The 20,924-nt window shown below is 44.4% G+C and overlaps 1 protein-coding gene across 2 annotated transcripts in view; it reads right to left on the bottom strand.

Annotated features, from left to right (window-relative positions):
• EML1 (EMAP like 1) overlaps nucleotides 1–12,039 on the bottom strand; it is a 125,451-nt gene extending 113,412 nt beyond the window's left edge. The window contains exon 1 of one of the 2 annotated variants that reach the window (XM_062576459.1): nucleotides 11,855–12,039. In XM_062576459.1, the coding sequence (XP_062432443.1) occupies nucleotides 11,855–11,882 (28 nt within the window). In that variant the 5' untranslated portion in view covers nucleotides 11,883–12,039. Of the gene's footprint in view, nucleotides 1–5,112; nucleotides 5,163–11,854 lie in introns of those variants that run through there. The other variant, XM_062576462.1, reaches the window with a different exon arrangement.
• Nucleotides 12,040–20,924: the final 8,885 nt, after the last annotated feature.

Here is a 20,924-nt window from a genome sequence, read left to right as displayed (position 1 = left end):
CGCCGAGTAGTGGAAAGTAAATTTGATCTCCTCGTCCCAGCTCCTCGCTCCAAACAACTCAGCATGCCGGTTGAGTTAGCTCCCAAGAGCGCACATGCCCTGAGCCGCAAAGAAACAGCTGTTCGGGTGGATTCAGAGCTGTATGGAGACGGAGTTACCCTGCAACGTGGTGTTACCATTTGCATCAATTCATTAAATTGCTCAATTGCCTCTAACTCTTCTCTTTCGCTGAAGGGAACTTAATTCCATGAGTCAGATCGTCTGTTGATAAAATGCCTCATCACACAGAAATCTTTAAAGATTTGGCACTATTACCTAGGATAACCCAGTCTCTAAATTTCATTAGATAAAAGAAGTGAGTGACAAACATACAGTGAAGGCACATTTCCGCAGGGTAAGTAAAACCAAGTTAGGAAAAACAAATATTATCTGAGCCTGTAGTAATCCTTGGACAGCACATAGACATTAACCTCCTAGGCACCATGGTAGACTCTCACACTTAGAGTTTTGTGGCTCTTCTCTGTGCTCAGAGACCAAAACTGTGCTACAACCTTGCTGTATATTTTAACTGGTATATTTGAATTAGCCCAAGCAATGAGACTCCAACAGCAGTGAGAGGAGACAGTTTCACTTCTGCTGTCTAAGCAAAAATGTGCCATCAGGTCACTTTTCAGCAGTAGTCGCCTTCCAGTGTAAATGAGAGAAGAGTAAATAGTTGTCATCTTATTTCTGCCACTTAACAGGACATTGGAGTGGGCAAGGAGTCGTAAAGGACAGCAAAAAGATTATTCAGCCACTTTATGTGTGGGGAGGCTCCCCAAACATCTGAAGAAACAAAATAATTACAGGAGAGGCGTTTGCTGAAAAAACACGCACTTGCTCTACAAACAACTGTGAGCAGATTGAACGCTTTCCCTAGAGTTTTCCAATTTTTTCATTAAATGACTCAAAACAAAAACACGCAAAAATCTGGTTGGTGTTTAAAAAGATAGTTTTGCTAGAGAAATATTATTCTCCAGCCTACACATCTGAGCTTTGTGTGCCTCAGCCTGCCATATCTGTTCCAGATACTTCACATTCTCTCTTGCTTTCCCACATGATGCTTCTCCCTGTGACTTAAATGTTTAAGAACCTGACCAAAACATCTTGGAAAAAACTCCTCATTCTCCAATGGGGAAAGATTCCTCATATGTTGCTGACTGGGTGAAAATAGATGGTGCAAAGACATTTGGATAACCTCATGACTCTAGAAACCTGTCTTTAGAAAAAAGATTTCAAACAAATATTATGAGGCTCATGATAAACTTCAAAGAGTTGGCAGCACTAAGATAAATCAAAGGTTTTAGGTGAAATTTCCCAGAGAAATTGCTTCCATTTCATTAATTTTCTGCCTGCACTCAAACAGTTATGCCTGAATATAACATTTGGAATTTATGATAAATGCAGGAAATAGTAGTTTAGTAGTTTCCTTCTCAAAATCCTTTCCATATGTGGTCCATACGCTTGTAGCACAAACATATTGCAACAGCATGCCTAAGTTAGATGTATGTGAGAGGCCAGCTGAGTATGTTAGCAACAGGAACAACCTGGGAGCCCCTGATCTTTAGGTAGAAGCTTTGGTGAGACAAAGTGCCTGTATCAGAGGTGCCTGTGTGTGAGACTATCCACACAGTAGACTATCTCCAAACAATTACTGAAGTATCATGTTATAATTATGGCTAGTTGAGAAAGTGTATTTACTGCTAGAGATCAAGTTGTGAGGTGACAGCATATTTTACATTTTGTGACTAATGTGTTTCCAGTAAAACTGTGTACCATAACATCACAGCTTCACTTGCAGGAGATACTGAACGGTGGTGAAGGATGCAACTTCAAGAAGATAAAGGACAATTTCAGGCTAAGTCAGTTTGATAACTGTTTTTGGAAACTGGATTGTACTTCTATCTCAGTCCCAGAGCTTCCCCTGGAGGCTGAGCAACTATGGAAATCAAGCTTTTCCCAAATGATCAGTAATGGTGCATCCCTCATCTCCTGGTACTGGACTGGACATTTATGGAAGTGCTCAACACTCACAGCTGCAAATGAATGAAGTTAAGGGAAACACTGCTTTGAACAAAACCTTGCTTTGAAGTAAGATGCTGTGTTACATGCTCTGAAAGAAGTGCTCCTCAGCATCTTGGATGGGACATCAATCCATTTTTTTTTAGCTTATTCTTACTGTGCCTCAATTCCATGTATGTAAACTCTGAATAAAGCCACATATGTGGCTGTGACACACTGCTAAGTCATATCCAGGGATGTTTCACTGAGGGAGATATAAAACATTTACTGAGTTCAAATTAGCTTTAAATATAAATATGTTTCTCTAAACAGTCATACTGGGACAAAGTATGACTAATGCTCTTTGCTTCCCACACATCACTACCATACATGCTGGTAAGGTGTTACCCAGCAAACTTCACCAACAAAACCACCCAGGACTCAGGCTGTCCAACTTAAGAAGAACAACTGAGCTGACCCAGCTGCAGCATGAACCTGTGTGTCAGAGGGATACAGGTATTTCTAATTTAGGATTTAAAAAACTTGTGGATTCAGATTCAGATTCACTGGAGTGAATGGAAAGGCTTTTCTTGGTGCTAAGGGGTCTGTATCAGGCTCCCAGAGCTCTCCCTTCCTGCAGAGAGAGGGAGCAACACAAATTATAGGCTTAACCTAAAGTTAGATCTCTCTTAATCACTGTAACATGATCAAGCAAAACCTGAGACCTTCAGCTTGTAGATTTTCGAGTATTTGGAGAATTCACCTTGGTGCCCAGATGTTGCAAGCTGGTTTTTCTCACGTGCTTTACTCCTTAGTTGTCTCAGCAAAGCCTCTTTGAACAAGGGGTCTAGCTACAAGTGTTTTCACTTGACCGTAGCTTCAGGCTGAAGACCTGTTGCCTGGGTAGCTGGCTGCTGCTGTAGGTGTTTGACACATGTTTTTAAAATGCTTTTATCAGAATTTCTGGGGAGAAGCAGGAATGCCTCTGCCCACTGAAGGGGTCTAGGATAGTTGTTAGTCATGTGTTTATGCCTGGATGAATGGCCCAGTGCCTTTTTCTCACTGATGGCTGCAGCAGCAAAGGTGTAACTATTTTCACAACAGTGTTACAGCAGTTATTTAGGGGAAAATGTTCTAGATGCATTGCATGATTAGAGGGTTACCGGCAAAAAATAACCTATCCTGCAGTTCCACAAAAAGCATAGCACAAAGGGTAAGTGTGCACTTGTGCTTTGTAGGTAGCAAGTAAATGTATTTATCAGTGAAATAGATAACCACATGAAATGCCAAGTTTGATATATAGTGCCTATGGATTTATGAGGGGATTTTGGACCTAAATCTTTCATGCAACTTCTCTCCAAACTCATTACTTCATGTCCTTACACCAGCTAGTATGGGTGAAAGCCCTTTCTCTCCTGTGGAGCACCAAAAACACACTTGATGGAAACACAAGCCAGGCACAGTGCTAAGGGTGGGGATGGGAAGCTGGGGTGTCCCTGCCCTGGCAGTGGGGAGGAGGGACAGGGAAGCTCTCTGAGACAAGTGAATCGTTGGTAACCTCACTAAAAATCCTCCTTCTCTAAAGGAAAAATATTCAGCATTCTGCTATCTACTAAGAGGAGAGCATTATATTTTCTCCAGCCTTCTCACAGTACTGTGCAACTTCTCAAGGGCCACAGTCAATTTATCAAGCCCAGTTTCGAGTCATCTGAGAGAGGGCTTACAGAGACACAGGATTTTCCTCCGAAAGTAATTTCTGTGATTGACAGATTGCCTGCAGAACCAAACAACAGCTCAGACCAGCTCCTTCCCTGTGGGCCCTGGTGACTCAGTGTTTACTTCGGCTAGTATGTGAAACCATGTCTCCTCTGGGAAAGTAATCCTGCACATGGCACCAACCAGCATCACTGGCACCAGGTCCAGTGCCTGGCATTTTTAAGGAGCCTGCTCCTCTGCTCCTGAGTAGCCTTCTTTAATTTTCCACGTGGAAGGCAGCACTTGAAGACCTTGCTGTTCTGGTTTTAGGAGAGTCAAGATCTAGGGGAATCCTGAATGCTACTAATTTTAGTCTGAAAAACATTTGTGCAGGGGCAGAAAACCGATCATAGACAGTGAGGAAAGAAATGAGAGGCACCAAGAGGCAACTAAATAGGTAGATGAGAGGACTGGTCACCCGCCAGGTCAGTGGGAGGGTAGAGTGGGTGTTTAGTGTAGAGACTGAACAGCATAACAAGTGAAATGGCCCCCACCCTCTAAATTACTGCCTGTGAGACACTGATGTAGCAAGAGAGGCTCCAGACAGCAAGAAGCAAATGTTAAATGCAATTATGGCTTCTAAATGCCAATGGTTTAACTTAGACTATGTTGGAAATGCTGCAGATGTTGTGAGGCATGATGGAGAGGTAGAGAAAAAAATGCATCGGTTGTCTTCCACATGCCTTAGGCTACTGTAAACATCATGGAATAAGACTGCTAAGGAATTTGCTGCATAGCCTGTGTATGTTTTTTTCTTCACAGATCTTGGTACAAATTACAGATTCCAAATATTTCTGCAGATAAGCAAAATCCTCCTGTTAGTGTGCAGGGAGGACAAGGAGCACTTAGGAACCATCCTTAATATTTCCCTAAAGAGGGAAACTGCCATCTCAGCTGCAAACTTACATGTTAACTGCAGCTATTATTAACGACTGCCTGAAAGAGCTCTCTTTCTTCAGTACTGGCCCTCAAGAAAAGAAGAAGAAAGAAAAATGGAAAGAAGAAAAGAAAACCTCTCCTATACCCCCAGAGAGGATTTTAGAAGATTTCTGCAAGCTTAAACGTCTGAAACTCAGCGTTAAGGCCCATGCCTGTTCAGCGATAACAGCCTCCTCTTGGAGACCCGATAATCCATAGCGCACATACTTTGCTTTAGAAATGCGGTGAGCAGGCGCAGCCTCTGCCTGCCTGACAGCCTCATCCACAGAAAAACACCACATCTGCTATGTTTTAAATCCACATGCAGAGGATGTCGTCTAACCCTGTACTTTGGCTTACTGTACTCACAGAGCACAGTCAGACATGGGCAACTCTCACCCCACTACTGGCCAGCTCCAGAGACGGGGCACTTCCGAGCCCTGCTGCAGACACACCATCCTCCGTACAGCACTGAAATGAAGCATATGGAGAAGACACAAACACCGTGGTTGCACCAAGCAACTGGGTATCTCCAGGAAGGTTGCAAACCTCAAACCTACAGTTTAAAGAATTAACTTTGTGATTAACAGAAGGGGCTTGTGCATAACTGCAACTATGTACAGCTACGCTGCAACTGGGACTGAGACAAACCCCTATTGAGAAAAAGCCAGGATATAACAGGTTACTTTTCTCGTTGACTTTGATAACGAAGAACCGCATTTGCTGTCTGCAGCACATTACACAAGTGCAAACTGAGAGTTGCTTCTAGCCCTTCAGCTCTCTCTCTTTCATAGGACTGCTGCAATTACTACATTGGTTTGGGAGTCCTCAGATTTCTTCTAAACTGAGAAGCACTTTTTTTCTAACAAAAGATCTGAGAAGGTGGAGAAGAAAAGACTATGGCTGGGCCACTGCAGCCTCATTGCTTTGAGACAGAGCATTTGAACATTACAGTAACACCTCGGTAGGGAGTCATTTTAACCAAGGCTCCTACTCCAACAACTCGTGGAGCAGGTGAATTGTGCACACAGTCATTTTAACTCTTTAGAAACCTTCAGCTGCCTCTGGTATTTCAGACCATGGGCTGTCTTGAAATGCTTCATGTGCAGAGAGAGCTTTTCAGGTTTATTTCTGATGTGCTCCCACTCGTGTGTCTCAGCAGGGCTTGCTTGTTACCATAAATCCACTTCTCTTGTCATTTTTATTAAACATGGATTCCTGGGGCTCCGGAGTCACTTGCTTCTCAGTGCCCATTTGCTTGATCCTCACATTGCAAAGGTTGCTTAACGTCACAAAATAATTGCTGTTTCATTATTGTTAGTGTTCTCCCTGTCAGGGCCACTGTTCAGACAGACTGAAAGGATGATGCTTGAGCAAAAGGGTTTATGGGGTAGGCCACAGAGTAGGTCAAAAGGAGAATTCCCAGCTCTCAAGAAAATTCTAGATTTCAAAGTTTCATTTGCATCAAATTGGGTCGAAGAATGTAGTTTTTTCCTAACCATTACATTTGTTTTTATTTTACTGAAGCCTTTCAAGAGGATTTTTTTTGTCTTGCTTTCCACTTAATTTAAATTTTCAAAATGCAGTATTTTGAAATGCATTAATGTATTGAAAGTGTTGACAAAATGATAAATTTTGATTCAGTGATCTCTGTTTTATGATGGTATAACACTCTACTGGAAAAAATGTGACTAGCCCTAATAATTAATGCTCATCTCATCTGCCATCCCAAGTGCAAAAGGAAATGAGTTTGCCAAGAGATGTATACATCATGCCCACAGATTTTGCTAGGTGTTCATCAGTTACAAACCCCGTTAAATAAAAAAGAGCACTTCAGGTTCTCAGCACTTTGCAGACATTAGCTATTACTGCTTAATGCTATTTAGAAAATTCTCCAGTGGTCAAAATGGACATTTCCCACCTACTAAAGCTGGCTGCCCCAACAAAAGCATTTAGTTCTTACGTAGAGCTTTCCGTATGTAACTCTCAAAGCCTTTCATAAAGTTGGACGTGTGGGCTGTGATGCCTTTTTGCTGGCAAATTTTAGAAAGCAGAAATTATCCATATGAGCAATGGAGAACTGTGTAAACTCTGAGAGGTCAGAAAGGATGGAGGCAGTGAGCTGGGAACTGGTGGCAATTTCCTGCCCCTTTGCTCCCCATGGCAGGGGCTTTCCGTGGGCTTCCACCAAGGTAAGAGTGCAAAAGGGCTCTTGGGAAGAGTGGGGAGAGCAGGAAGGAGCTAGTGTGCTGAACGCAGGGCCTGGATTTCAACCAAACCAGATGAAAACACTTCATGGATACTACTGCTATGGAAAGTCTGTCTTCTGCAGTGGGCATGAACTAATCAGTGGTTGAAGCAAGAGCAGCATCTGCTAAATGGAGTTAATGCTGATGCTGGGAAGTGCTTCTTCCTTGAGGATTTACACTGGCCATTGGTCATTTTTACCTTTCCTCTTTGTTTGTCTCAGCTGCAGAGTATCTTCAAATAGCTGGGCCATGACATGTAGCAAGGTAGACAAGAACAGGGCTGGGCTTGCAGACCTTCAGATGAAAACACTCAAGAGGCTTCAGCAAATCAGCAGTGGCATCTAACCCCTATGGCCTGGCCATGGCTGCACAGCTTCAACAACTGCGGTGTAGCTGTAGTCATTTATAATCACTCTTAATTTGGTCTTCAGACCATTCTTCCCCAAAGCTGGAAGTTTTATGTTTTTGTTTGTTTCTGCAGTCGAGTGGCTGCATGATTGCTCTTTGGGCTTTGCTTGCAAGGTCCTGAGGGGTGTGAGCCCCGGCACGCTGGCCTCCCCCAGCCCTGCACCAGGGATGCTGCTGAGGAGCCTCACGTGGGCAAGGCAACCCTCCCAAAGCGCTTGGTGGCTTTGGTAGGGTTGAGACCTACACTGCGTCCTCCAGACCTATGTCCTACGAGATCCCAGCACCTTGCTAACGTAGACCTGCAGCAGGCAGCTGGGTTGGTAGGGTGATAAAAGCTTACCAGGCTCCTGTTTATCCCAGAAACTCTGAGTACTAAATGTAGTCTGTATGCTAATTCCCCCACACAATTTCAGTGTCTTGGCTCTGGGTCTGATCCTGGAAAGATGTATTTCGTGGGACCACCCATGCGAGAATATTAGTGTCTGAGTCTTTCCCCTTTTTCTAGGGTCTAGACAGCAGAGCAAAACTCGTATCCCAGCCCAAGGAGCCAGAGAGCTTTCTGCAGTAAGCTAGATATTTTTCACCCAGTCAAATGAAAGATTAATTTACAGCTTATTTCTGTTCTGATACGACTAAAAGTGGGGCAATTTTATTTGACAGATCTACTCCCCATGTGTACACTGAATCAATTCTATTGATTTTTTTTTTGTGACAAAAGTATATTTGTGCCTTTTTCTTACTCCTGGTGGCCACATAGTGACAGCACAGCGTAGGAGAAGGAACTCAAGTCTCCTCATTTCTCACTCACTAGCAGCAGCTCTGGCTAATCAAGTACTTACTGCTGAGCTACGTGCACTCCTCATGACACTGCAGAATATGCAATAAATCCCAAGAAACCAAAATTCTTTTAAGTTACTGGGGTATCCTGATTCTGAAACCATCTATTTTAGCAAATTGGCTACAATCTCTCCTAAAGACATGTTTGAAATGTGTAATTTTAGCTTCAAAAGGAAATATTTAGCCAAAGATTCAAGAATATACTTCAGATGAAAGGTCTTTTTTTTCTTTGCCTATTGAAAGGATGCCAATAAAAGCTTGTGTGGATATTTAATGAAATAAATTAGATTTGTGTGCCACCTGCTGCAGAACAAGCTGAATCATTCTGTTTCTTCCCTTTTCAGCATTGTTTTATAAAAAGTGGAGAAAGTATGTACAAGGGGGATTCCCAAATCTGACTAGCTACTGCCTCTTCAGCAGTGTAACCTTTACCTCTCACAGCTGACTACCTTGGATTAGTGCAACAGATTGGTGTTGCCTACAAAAATTTAGCCCCCATCCTTCAAAATCACTTTATGGCTGACACACTCTTTGCAGAGAAATAAAGCAAACAGGCACTTTAAGAACCTTTGCTTGACTTCACAGGTTTTTCTGAAGTCAAGAGGACTGCGTTAAGGACCAGAACCATCATGACTCACATGTTCCTAATCAAAATGCTGGGTGCGTGAAAACCTGTTCAGTTGTACAGAGGCTGAACTACACCTCCCTACAAAAGAAAAATAATACACACAAGAGGAAGCACTTAAATAATTGATGTGCCTTTCTTTTATCTGCATGTAGGAATGACAAGAAATCCATGTCCCTAGCACTAATGGATAGCATCAGTATGTCAATACCTACTAATGAGAAAGAAATAGGAGTGTTTGCCCTGGAGTGACTGATCATTCTTTCTTCTTTACATACTTGTGGTGCAACGAGAAATAAATAGTGTAAATTCTAGAATTCTGCTTACTAACTGATCATTTCGATATCAACACTTTCAAATGCCTATTTTGGTAGGAATTCAGTCCAGAACGACGCTACACTTACCTAGACTTATCTGCCATTTATGTCTTCTGCACTACATTCAAAAGGCAAAACAAAACTTTGCTTGCATCACATGTTTAATTTTCCATTCCAAATCAGCGAAACAGGGCAGCCCCACTGGAATTTAACATAAAACAGAGATTTAAAAAGCCAGTGCTTTCATCCTGAAAAACTGCGTAACTGTTTCAAATGTAGAAGTGGAATATTCTTACTGAATAAAGCTTCTTGTTGAAAAATTATTGGTATATTGACCCATTCATATCCAGCTATTTAATTCAAATATTTTATTCATCAGTCTGAATTGCTTCTCTGAGAGAACAAGTTTGCAGCTGTTCCTACTACATTCTTGTGTAGGCCGAAAGCAGTGTACAAATCCTGACATTAATTTACTGTAACTACAAACTTCAATTCTCAAGGTTGTTCATGAGGCACACCCTTTGCAAAAAGGTTGCCGGAGTAAAACACACACATAACACTAACATTGGGGTCTGGCTAAACTTACTTATAGTTGTGTATGCATATGTACACAGACACATGCACACTTCTGTATAGTTTATGTTGTAAATAGGGCTCTTGATAGTGGCTACAATCCACATTACAGTGTTAGTGATATATGTCTCTATAACAACTCTTTGCAGTAATACTGTCTGGCCACATGCAGAAATAAGGATTGAAGAAGTACAAGGCCAATGCTAGCCTCAGTCTGACTGTTCAATAAAATGGTATTTCTGCATTAGTGGACATTGATCATTATTTTAGAAAGTTTTGTGCTGATTTTTTGCAACTCTTTTTATGGAGTCTTTACTGCTAAAGTTGTATATTCTGAAGCAGCTTGTAAAAGAGAAATAACAACAAAGGGATTTATTTGATTTCAAAATACTCTGACATGAAAAGCAAGCTGTCAGCAGCTAGTTCACTAGAACTGCTTAGTAACAAGTGCCGTGACTTGTACCTCCAGTGTTGTTTTTGTTGTACTCAAGTATACGTATGCACGCAGCTATGCATACATGAACCAGGGAATTATGCAAGGTCTCTGCAGAGTGTGAAGATTTGGCTCCAAGTGGTTATTTCTGCCTAGTATCAGCCGTGCTGCAAGGTATGAAAGAGAGAGCGGGTGCTAGAAACGCCACCGGCACAGGGCCAAGGAGAGGCCAGGGGAGTGGGAAGAAGATGAGAGGCACAGGGAGAAACGAACCTGCGAGGAAGATGAGGGGGACGGGGAGAAACGAAGCTTTCCTCGGCGCATGCTGGAACATTTCTGAGCTGCTTCCACATCTAAACAGTTGCAGCTCGGCTCGTCTTTACCCTTCATTCCTTCTCATAACAAACTTCTTCCTTCCCTCAAATTACACATCTACAAACAATTTTCCAAAGGAAACCTCCCGGGCCCTTTCAGCAGCAAAGGTAATTGAGATATAAGCAACTTTTGCACACAACCTGCTACGTATGCTCAATATCAGTTTCATCATTAATACCAGATGCCAGCTAAATACTGTCACTGTCATCCTGAAATATCCCACCCTCAGCTCAGAGTGCTTAACAAGCAAACACAGGTCGGGCCCTTAAAATCAAAGCCAGCTTTGCTGAAGAAGGGAAGTTACGCTGTAAAAGATCAGCCCTTTGATAAGGTAAGCAAGAAATATTCATCTTCATCTCTCCTGTCTTTAAGCAACGATAGCAACCGTCTGACAGCACAGAGCATTCTGCATGGTGCAGTTCACGCTGCATTGCATATATAATTCATATCTTTTCACTTTGCTTTTACTCAAAAGTAAAAACCAAGCATATTTTGTGCTTGGTTTGTTTTTGGAAAATGGAAGCGGGGGGGGGGGGGGGAACGACTGCAGCAGCCTTCTTTTCTAGTCGCACTTTTTAGACAAGATCCTCATCTCTGCACACGGCCTTCAGAGGCCAGTGAAACACAAGTATTGCATTATATGTGTGTGTGCGCATCTATACGTGTGCGTATATATACATATGTGAAAAGATATATGCTTGTCATGGCAAAAGGGGGGGTAAAAGAGTTTTCAATGGTCTGTGTCTTTATTAGTTGAACGCCTTGGCAGAGAATTACTCCAGCATTTCCACAAGAATTTCCTTTCATGCAAATGGTCTAGTGAATGTTTATAGTATGGGTAGGGAAAAAACAAAATAATCCCAGCTGAGAAACATGCCTCTTTCTGGCTTGCTCTCTTGCACAGCGAAGTTTGACATATACAGCCATAAGCGCTAGAAAAGCTCCTTTCAAACACAGACGAAGCACCTCAGGCGCTTCTGTGAAGCTAAGGTACGTTCGTATTCTCTTCTGGCAAATAACGCGTCCGCCCCGCGTTTATCTGCCCTTGCCGCGTCCGTTGCGGCGCGGCCGGTTTATCTCCGCGCTAGCACGGCGCGGGCCGGCCCAGAAACTGCGCTGGGGCCGCGCGCGCGGAGACGAGCAGCGCGGCGCGGCGCGGCACGGCCCGACCTCCCCCCCCCGCCGCTGCCGTGCCGCGCCGCGCCGCGCCGTGCCGTGCCGCGCCGCGCCGCGCCGAGCGGGCGGGCTCGCCGGTGACTGTGCGCCCCGCGAGCGCGGAGGGCTGGGCGCGGGCCGCCGCGGGGAGCGGCGCTCTGGCTCTTACCCACGGGCAGTCCCTCGCAGTCCGACATGGTGCGCGAAGGTCTCCGCGCCGGGGGCTGCGCGGAAGCGCGGCGGCCGCGGGCCAGGCGGTGTCTAACGAATTACGGCCGCCCTTGGGCTATACTGTACGCGCACCCAGCCCGGGAGCCGTAGCGAGAGTCCCCGCTCTGCCTTCTCATTATGGGATGTAGAGATAAGAATGTGCTTTTGTGCCAAAAGAGTGTGCTATTGGTGGATAAATTTGTTGTCATCCCTCCCCTTCGCAGAGTTTCCTCTTTAATGTCACAGAGGCACATTACCCTGGCTGAAAGGCCATGGAATATTTATGAAACGGCTTTTAAGGGCGAAGCGGCGCGGGCGGTCTCCCCGGGGGCTGCGGGGCTCCGCAGAGCCGCCCCGCGTCTCCTAGCGCTGCGGCTGGGGCGAGGATCCGAGCAGACCTGCCCGGCTTTCGCTGGAGGGGCTCGCCGGTGCCGGCGGATTTCTACAGGGTGTCTCTGGAGGGAGGCTATTCGAGGGGCAGGAAAAAAAAACTATTTATTTTTGTTTTGTACCCTAATTGCCGAGAAATAGCTTGTGACAACGTTACTAAACGTTGTTTCACGGTATGTTTGTACCAGACAACGGCAATACTGCGAGCACAGATTGCCCTGTAACTTCTCTCGACTTTTGAGCACTTAAAATATGCTCTTCTAATGTTGTCTTAATGAAGCACTTGATGGCTAACTACTTTTTTAATCTTTGGAAAACTGGCTGGTATGAAATTTCCAGACCTTGCAGCCTTCAGCTGGCTCCAGCCAGTGAGATGGTATCTGGACTCTCTGCCTTATCCACTAGGCACCTTAACAAAGTAAAAACAATTTTTTGTTACACCATTAAAAACATTGTCTGTTCAGCAGAGAGAACAGTTCTTTGATACCTGGCAGGTGCCCTCAGCACCGTATGGAGATGATTTTTGGCCACTTTTTGCTCTTTTCACACGTGGGAACAGTTGCAGATAACTTGGCTGTTAGATCTGTCATGGTTATGATCATCAGATACCTTGAAGTAAAAGGACTTAATTTACAATGAGTCTACTAGGAGCTAAATGCGCTCAGCTCCTCTGAAAAAAAAATGGGCTATTTTTATTTAGATGCTTCATTTTAAGCACCCAAGCCTGAAACTGTTGGACTCAAACCCTGAAGAGAAGCATTTTAGCAACTTGCTTGTTACTCAGCAGCAAAGCTAGCCATAGGTTCAAGTCAGGATATCTAGCCAGTGACTAAGAAGCTAAAATAGCTGCAAATGTAATAGTTACGTATTCCAGCAACATTCTTGTCCGGGTCCCTCGGTGGGGTGGTGAGCCCAGTGCCTGCCCAGGGCAGCTTGTGCTGGGCGCCCGGGGCTCCCTGCACCGGCTCTGTGTGCGGCTGGCCCTTGGGCTTGCTGGCCTGAGGACCTGTTGGCATCGCCCTGCCAGGGAGAGCCCCCGCCAGCAGCTGTTTCTCAGGCCGCTGGCCTAACAACCCCAGGACATTCGCTGGTGTAGGTCACACATGGGTGCCAGCTCTGGAGAGAAAATAACAGCCTCAAACTGCATTCTTCGCCAGGGATGCAGTGCAAAGAGGGGAAATGCAAGACAATGTGCTTATCCAGTCCATCCTTCTGCTGCCCACAGACAGAGGAATGGTCTATAGCTAATCTGGAAGATAGACATTCATAGAGAAAGCTGCTCTTAATCTCTGTACAAATCTAGAAAGGGAAGGAGGCCTAAACCAGGCTGGAGGACTTTGTTTTATTCCAGTAAGTCTGAGAAAGGCTGCCTTTAGTGTGCTTTCCAAAAATGCACAAGTACTCTAACTCCCTGAGACTGGAGTGCAGTTTCACTGCAGAAATGAATTGCTCAGGCATATGTGTGAGTTGAAGCTTTCTTAGCTAGACCTAGTACAAGTGCACACTCCCTGTTCTGCAAACATTCATTTGCCAATGCAACTTCAAGCCCCACTGAAGTTCCTGGAATTACTTGCAGTAATAAAGTTAAATATATGCCAGTAATAAATATATGCATAAGTATTTGCAGGATCAAGGACTCATGGTTCTGACTTACATTCACCAGCTAATAGCTGCAGCTGGTTTTGGTGTTACCTTCTCCCAGCTGTGTGCTGGTGCTCCTCTGCTGAAGGTAAAGAGTCCTCAATCAGAGCTGGACAAGTGCCTGTGTCAAACTCACCAAATCACAGTCTGATATATTAGTTCAACCCATCTTCATCAGCAGTTTTAGAAACCTGTGCCTCAGCCACACTTGTTGTGTTGTCCGTGGCCAAGTCTGCTACAGAGGGCAAGATCTTCTGGAAGAGGCAGGAGAGAAGCAAGCAGAGAAGCTTAGACAAAAACGTCTTAAGCTATTACAGCAACATTGGCAAGAGCTTGTCTTTTAAAGTCATTGCTAGGATTTGGCACCTATCTTCTGCTGAGCCTTGGGAGAGCTCCTCAGTGCAACACTGAAGCACGCAATTATCCGCAGGGTCATACATAGAACAAATCAGACCTATTTCTTACCATGATAGTAGCAAAACTTATATTTAATGAGGACTATTTCAAACTGAAACTTGGCTTTGATCCCTGGATAGCTTGGTTGTAAAGTTGCTGTTTTATACCAAGTCATAAGACCCCGTTTTTCAAGCGTACAACTAGATTTCTTTTAACTTTCTCTATTTCTCAGACTGAAAAGAGCCGTGCTTGTTCCTGGAGAGCGGCCAACCCTGGAAAAATTAAGTCTGAAAGGAGAAAGTTTGGGGAATTTATGAATAGGTCTGGTGTCTGTCATGGCAAAAAATGTGAAAGCCAAAAATTGAACTAAACAATAAAAGGTGAGAACTACATGAAGTATTATAAAAAGCATTGAATTAACATGAGAATTGTGTTAAATACTTGTCAATAAATGCTCTCACTTGGATTTTATGATGAACCTGAAGGGTTCTTACTCTTCAGCACTTAATGAGAACTGGTCATTAATCTGCCTACTTCATACTACTACCAAGCATATATGCTTTTCTGCATAAAATCTGTGACGAATACCATGAATGAAATTTAATTCATGGAGAAAAGCACTGGAATACTTCCTAAAGAAGGTTTGCCTGGATTCATTTGGTCTTCCATGGAAATCTGTTGCATAGACCTTATGTGCCTTTATATTTTTAAAGGAGATGAAGAACAAAGTGGCTGACTGTGTACAGAATATGTGATTTCATGTCCCACCAAAAAAGGGTACTTCAGAAGGATGGTGCTTAAAAGAAATCATAGAGCTCTCCTCATCAGTGTTTTATCTGATTAAACTTTTTTTTTTAATATCAAAAGCTAGATTTGCCATATCACTCTCTCGAATTTTCCAGGAAGAGGCAGAAACGTAGCATTTGCTGAACATGCCATGAGTCCTGCAGGTAGCTGTATGTAGTAAGTGTGGGCTCTGTGTGTGGCTTTTCAAATATCTGGAGCCTGTTGTTGAGCTAATATGCCTGCGACATGAGGAAATGCATGAGAAAACCTGGGTGCAGGACACCTATGATATTACATATGGCACAGCTGCTTTAGTGTCCCAGCAGCCTAGAGTCCTGCTGGCTTTTAACAAGACTTTGGGCCTAGTTTGCAGGACTGAGCAGCAGATAGATGTCCTCACAAATACTATCTGTCACCCAGATGAGTAAGATGCATAGTGGGGCTCAGTTGGCTGTCTTGCCTGTTTTGGTATCTCTGTAGGGTTCTGATCTAAGTGCCAAAGTGCCTTTAAAAATCTGGTCTTTAAGACCTTAAATCTCTTGGTGGTCACAGCAATTTTACCCGCAGCTTGAGGGGCTCAGCCATCTGAGAGCACAGAGAGTGGTATTCCCCCGAGAGGTCCCTGCGAGTTGGGGGATTGATGTTGCCTGTGTGGCGAGCTGCCTCTAGACCAGGCACGGATGCGGCTGGTCTAGCCCACACCTCTCCTGCAAAGCCAGGAGCTGCAGGTCTCGCCATGGGACCTCGCACCCTGCCCATGCACCAAAATCCCTGGTGGCAGAAGGGCTCTGCTACTCTTGCCACCGACACAGGAGTCCTGATGAAATGTGCTCCTTCCCTCCGCACTTCTCTCTCCTGGCAGAGGAAAATCACGGTGAGCAAGAGTGATTTCTTTAGCCAGCCAAGTCAGATCTGATTACTGAATCTGCAATTTTCCGCGAGATTGAAGCAAGCGTCTTACTGCCCCGTTCGGCAGGCGTTTATATCTCACATCGGCGTGATTGCCACGCAGCTCAAACAGAAAATGACTGAAAGGCGCTGCTCCCGCCTAAGTTATGCAAATTCCATCGGATCTTTTTCCTGCTGTGTGAAAAGAGATTTCTGCCTGTTAGGTACGGGTAAGAAGCGGGGAAGGGAGGGAGAGGGCCCAGGGATGGAGAAAAAGCAAAGCGGAGTGGCCGTCTGCGGGCGGATGCGTCCCCAGCGCCAGCGTGCATGGGGCAGATAACCCTTGCTCTCCGCAGCGAGGGACGAGCTGACCGTTTCCACCAGCTCGGATGGACGAGCTCCTTCTCAGCAGATGCTTTAGGGGTTTTACTGCCGGCATTTTGTCTCCTTGGGAGACACTTCATTAGTGCAACAGCAAACGAACGACCACCGAGCTGCCTCTTTGGCAGGCCTGCACCTCTGCCCTGTGATGAGCGAAGCTTTCCCCACGTAAAACAAACATGTTTGGGCTAAAAGTCAAACAGCCAGAAAGCCCCAGTGATTGGGGATTTTTTTTTTTGTGTGTGTGTGTGTGTGATTGTTTTCTCAAAGATACCTTTCATGTTTCTGCTTGATGAGCAGGGAGTGCAATAATGTAATTGCAAGATGAGCTGATGCACTGGCGATATCGCGTGCTGGTACAGCCACTGGAGGCAGAAAGAGTGAGAAAAAGGCAACAGACAGCTGACAGTTAAAACAGACAGTCCTCTGGGAAACAACAGACAGATACAAAAGTAAGAGTAGCCACCAGAAATAGCTATATTTAGTGTTATTTTGCACCTGGGAAACTTTAGTATCTGTCTGTATTTAAAAAAATTGTAACCAGGTTTTCGCAAGTCACAACTGAATCTGAGCTTTGTATCCAAGAAAGGGAATATCTCCATCATGTCCTCTGATGTCACCCTGGAGAGAAGATTAGAAGATTAACTGTGTCAGGTGACACCGATCCAGTGGCAGAGAAAATAACTTTGCACATTCAAAGAGAAAAGGAGGGAGAAATTCCAGCTGTCTCCAAGAAATATGAATCTCACCAGTGATGATCTTTGGCTCACAAAGAAAACACTTTATGCAAATGTGTTGATACACAGTAAATAAAATAAGAAGATCAAAGACTTGGAAGAGGATTTATCTTAAAGAAGAAAAGAATGGATGGTCTGAATCTCAGTGGCATTTTAGTCTCATCTAATTTATAAGCAGTTGCATCCTCTGGGAGAGTTACAAAGGGCTGTCGAAACTGTATGAGGAAATAAAAGGTGAAAGCTTAAAGCTACATCTGGAAGGTAAAACTGGCTTCTGAGCTGTAGCAATTGTTGTGGGCAATTTCTCCTAATGCACCAGGTATCAAAATACGGTCCGTACGCCAGGACCCACCTGCTGTAGCTCTGCAGTGAAATGCACTTGCGCGAGCGTTTGCAGACGGCAAAGCGCGATGGCATGAGCCTCGCTGTCACCGCTCTCTGATGAACACAGGTGGCTGTTCTCTGACAGCTTCTGCGGGAGGGTGGAGGCAGAGCCTGCTTTCCCATCCATGCCTGGTGGAGTTTTATGCGCTGCTGCAGTTAGTGTGGCTGGGAGTTCCCTCTGCAAATGATCCAGGTGTTACTGAGCAGTCCCATGGCGAACGAAAAAAGCAAAGAAAAATTACACAGTTAGATTTTGTCTCGAGGTTTTTTGGTTCAGTGGTGTTTCTGCGATTTATTTCAGTGGGATTAAGACTGAATCTTTCACAGCCGACTGTAGCTGCATCTGCTCTGCACAGGTCTTGTGGAAAAAGGAGTGTTGAGCCCTGAATGTAAATATTATGGTATCAAATGGTGGGTTTGAGGAGAAGGTGGAAGTCTTGCAAACCTGATTTGGCAAAAATATGTCAGGCAAACAGATGGTCTCTGCACTGAGGGAAAATTCACAAATTAGCTCTGCCAGGTTTTTAGTGGTTCTTACCAAATTTCCTATAAATCAGCCTTACTGGCCAGGGAGGTGGAGACAAGAAGAATCAATAATTTCCCTAGATGGCTTGTGTATCCAAGGTTAACTGGCAAAGGGTTGAGAGCTGGAAGATCCCAAGAGGAATTAAGAAAGGACAATATCATCCTTTCAAAGGGGAAAAGCCACAGCACAAGTCATATACCATAAGTGCTTTGGGGACTAATTGCAGCCGCCCCGTGATCAAGGATATCAGTTCGGTGATAAAGAAAGGTGAGCTGTCAGACACTCTGAGTTATTGGCTCGTCCTGGGGATACGGAAACTTGCTTTGAGGAAATGAAAGCTGCCTCCTTCAGCTGCAGGTCAATAACGCAGAGGGCAGGCTACCGGGAAATAACGCTTTCACCCATGCTTTAGTCTTCTTTTTAACCAGGCCCAAACAAGATATTAAATATATATATATATATATATATATATAAACAGGAGCCAAATAGTCTTGTCTTCGGATAAATGACATCCCATTTTCATTCTCATCTCCAGTACTTCTTATCTGTTTAGTCCTGTGTCAAGGAGAGCAAGACATTTTCATCAACTCAGCTCAAAATATATGTCATTAAAACTGTCACTTACCACCGATAGCCATGAACAGGTACCCAAGAGATCAGAGTTTCACTCTGTACTTAAAATAGGAGCAAACTAAGCTCCATGCAAATGCAGACCTTTTAATGGGTCTGAGAGAGTAGCAAACAGCAGGCTGAGTGATCATGGCCATAACCATGGCTCATAACCCTTCCCTGGTAACCCTGTGTCCGTGAATAATGCCTAGGGCTTCCTCGCAGGATCTCTGCTTTTTCGGGCTTTCTGGAATCACCAGCAGCAAAGAGAGAGCACCAGAGAGGGCAAACAGTCATCAGGATGGGCTTCTCTGCCAAAGCAGTTGCCCTCCCCACAGCACTAGGCGAAGGCCTGCTGTGCTTGGACACAGACGTATTAAGGACTTGCTAATGGAATCAGAGTCAAATGAACAGCATTAGGGTAGCCTGAGTTTTGTACCTTGATTCAGTATGATCTGATTTACAAACCTTTTCATTTGCTTCTTTGCAGACGTTCATCAGTGTTTGACAGAAGGAGTGATCAGGCAGGAGATGTCATTCTTACTCGTTTGGAGATGCCTCCTTTTTACAATGAGCAGAGTCGTAATTAATGGAAGCAGTGACCTTGTTAGCAATTTCTGCAAAGAGGACAGGGCTCCATGGGAATAGTGAATAAAGCACCATTTAAGTGACCTCTGTAGGTCACACTAGTGCTGAAGCATACTACGAAACCTTGCATGTGACTGCTTCTGTAGCACATAAGTAGTATTTCCAAGTGCTTTCATCAAAGGCAGGGTTGGATTTGTTTCAGATTCCCAGATATTGATGCTCTTTAGTCTGCACACCTCCAGGTGTCTTGAGGAGAAATTCAGGACTCCCTTCATGTGGTTAGACTCACAGCTCTCGAGGTGTGGGGTGGGAAGGATGGGCTAGACACCACAAGACCTTCATCATCTCACTGCTGAGTCACGCAGCAGCTGGCTGGTAAACATTGCATTGAGTCCCCTAATAGGAAACACAAGTCCACCATTTCCATCACAGGGAGGAGGAAATTCAGGAAGGGGGTGAAGTGACTTTCCTAAAGTCACTCTGTGAGGCAGCGGCAAGGTAGCAGGGGAGCCTGGTCCCTGCTCCATAATGGGCAAGGGACAAACAGGGGGATTCACTAAATCAGCATGGCAAATTGAAGTACTATTTGCAAAAATAGAAGTCTTAATAAAGGTAATTTGCTTACTGTTTTCAAAGAAAGGAAAGAGAAAAAAAGGTGCTCACAAAAAAATGTGAGAATCTTTATTTTTCTTCTTTAATGAAAGTCTCGATGAATGGAAAAATATTTTTGTCCAGCAGGCTGACACTGGGATGTGCCTTGCACTGACGCTTGGTTAGGAATGGCTGCTGCAGGACTCCCTGCAAAAGGGGCTTTAAGTATGTGGCATCCTTTCATTTAACCAACGTCCTGCCTTCAAGCACTGAAGTGACCACAGATGGTCCTGGAGACACCTTTACTAGCTGTACACTGACCAGCCTGGGTTGCAGCAGGCCACATGGCTGCAGAGCTCGGGGCTGCTGTGCCACTGGTGGGCTGAGTTTCCATCGCAGGGCAGTTTCAGGGTTGCTGCTGCCTCCCAACATCCCACCGGCCCGACCGCCTCTTGCCAGTCTCCGTTATGCTTTATTCATACTATGTCCCTACTGCCTTTTGGCACAAAACCAAGGCAGTATTTTTCCTGGATCCATTTCCTGTCTGTCTTTTTATTAATCCACAGAAATGACAGGAATTAGTAGAAGCAGGTGAATACTTGCCTCTGAAATGCCAGGATTTATCTCACCGACAGAAAAAGTCATTACTATATTGTGCAGAACTGAGTTAGATGTGCTAAAAAGGCCAACTCCAGGCCATTACTGCAACCATTAGTAGTTTACTAATGCAACCTACTCAGGGATCCTGGCATTCTTCAGGTAGGAGCTTTTTATCACAAAATTATCCTTGAGAAGTTACAAGAGCTTACTAATGATGCAAGGAATAAAACTTGCAAGGAGTAGACAGGAAAAGTGCAAAGGCTGCAGAGCTGAAAATTAAAACATCATTGTTACTTTTATTTTAGAAAGCAGCAGAGACCTAAAAGAGATCTGTCTTGCAGCAGAGCCCACAGGTAAGGAAATTCCAAAAGTGGAATTACTTCTTTTGTAAAGGGCAGTGTGGCAAGCGTGTTTCCATTTGGACATAAGCTTTTCCTTTGAGCAGAGTTTTTCACTTGGGGAAGGGCAGGGAGAGAAAGCAAAATGTGGTTTTGCTTTCCATGCACACGGCT

This window comes from Rhea pennata, chromosome 5 (genome assembly GCF_028389875.1).
Source record: "Rhea pennata isolate bPtePen1 chromosome 5, bPtePen1.pri, whole genome shotgun sequence".
Lineage (NCBI taxonomy): Eukaryota > Metazoa > Chordata > Aves > Rheiformes > Rheidae > Rhea > Rhea pennata.
The sequence above is the reverse complement of the archived record's forward strand: the minus strand, read 5'-3'. Positions and strand labels throughout refer to the sequence as shown.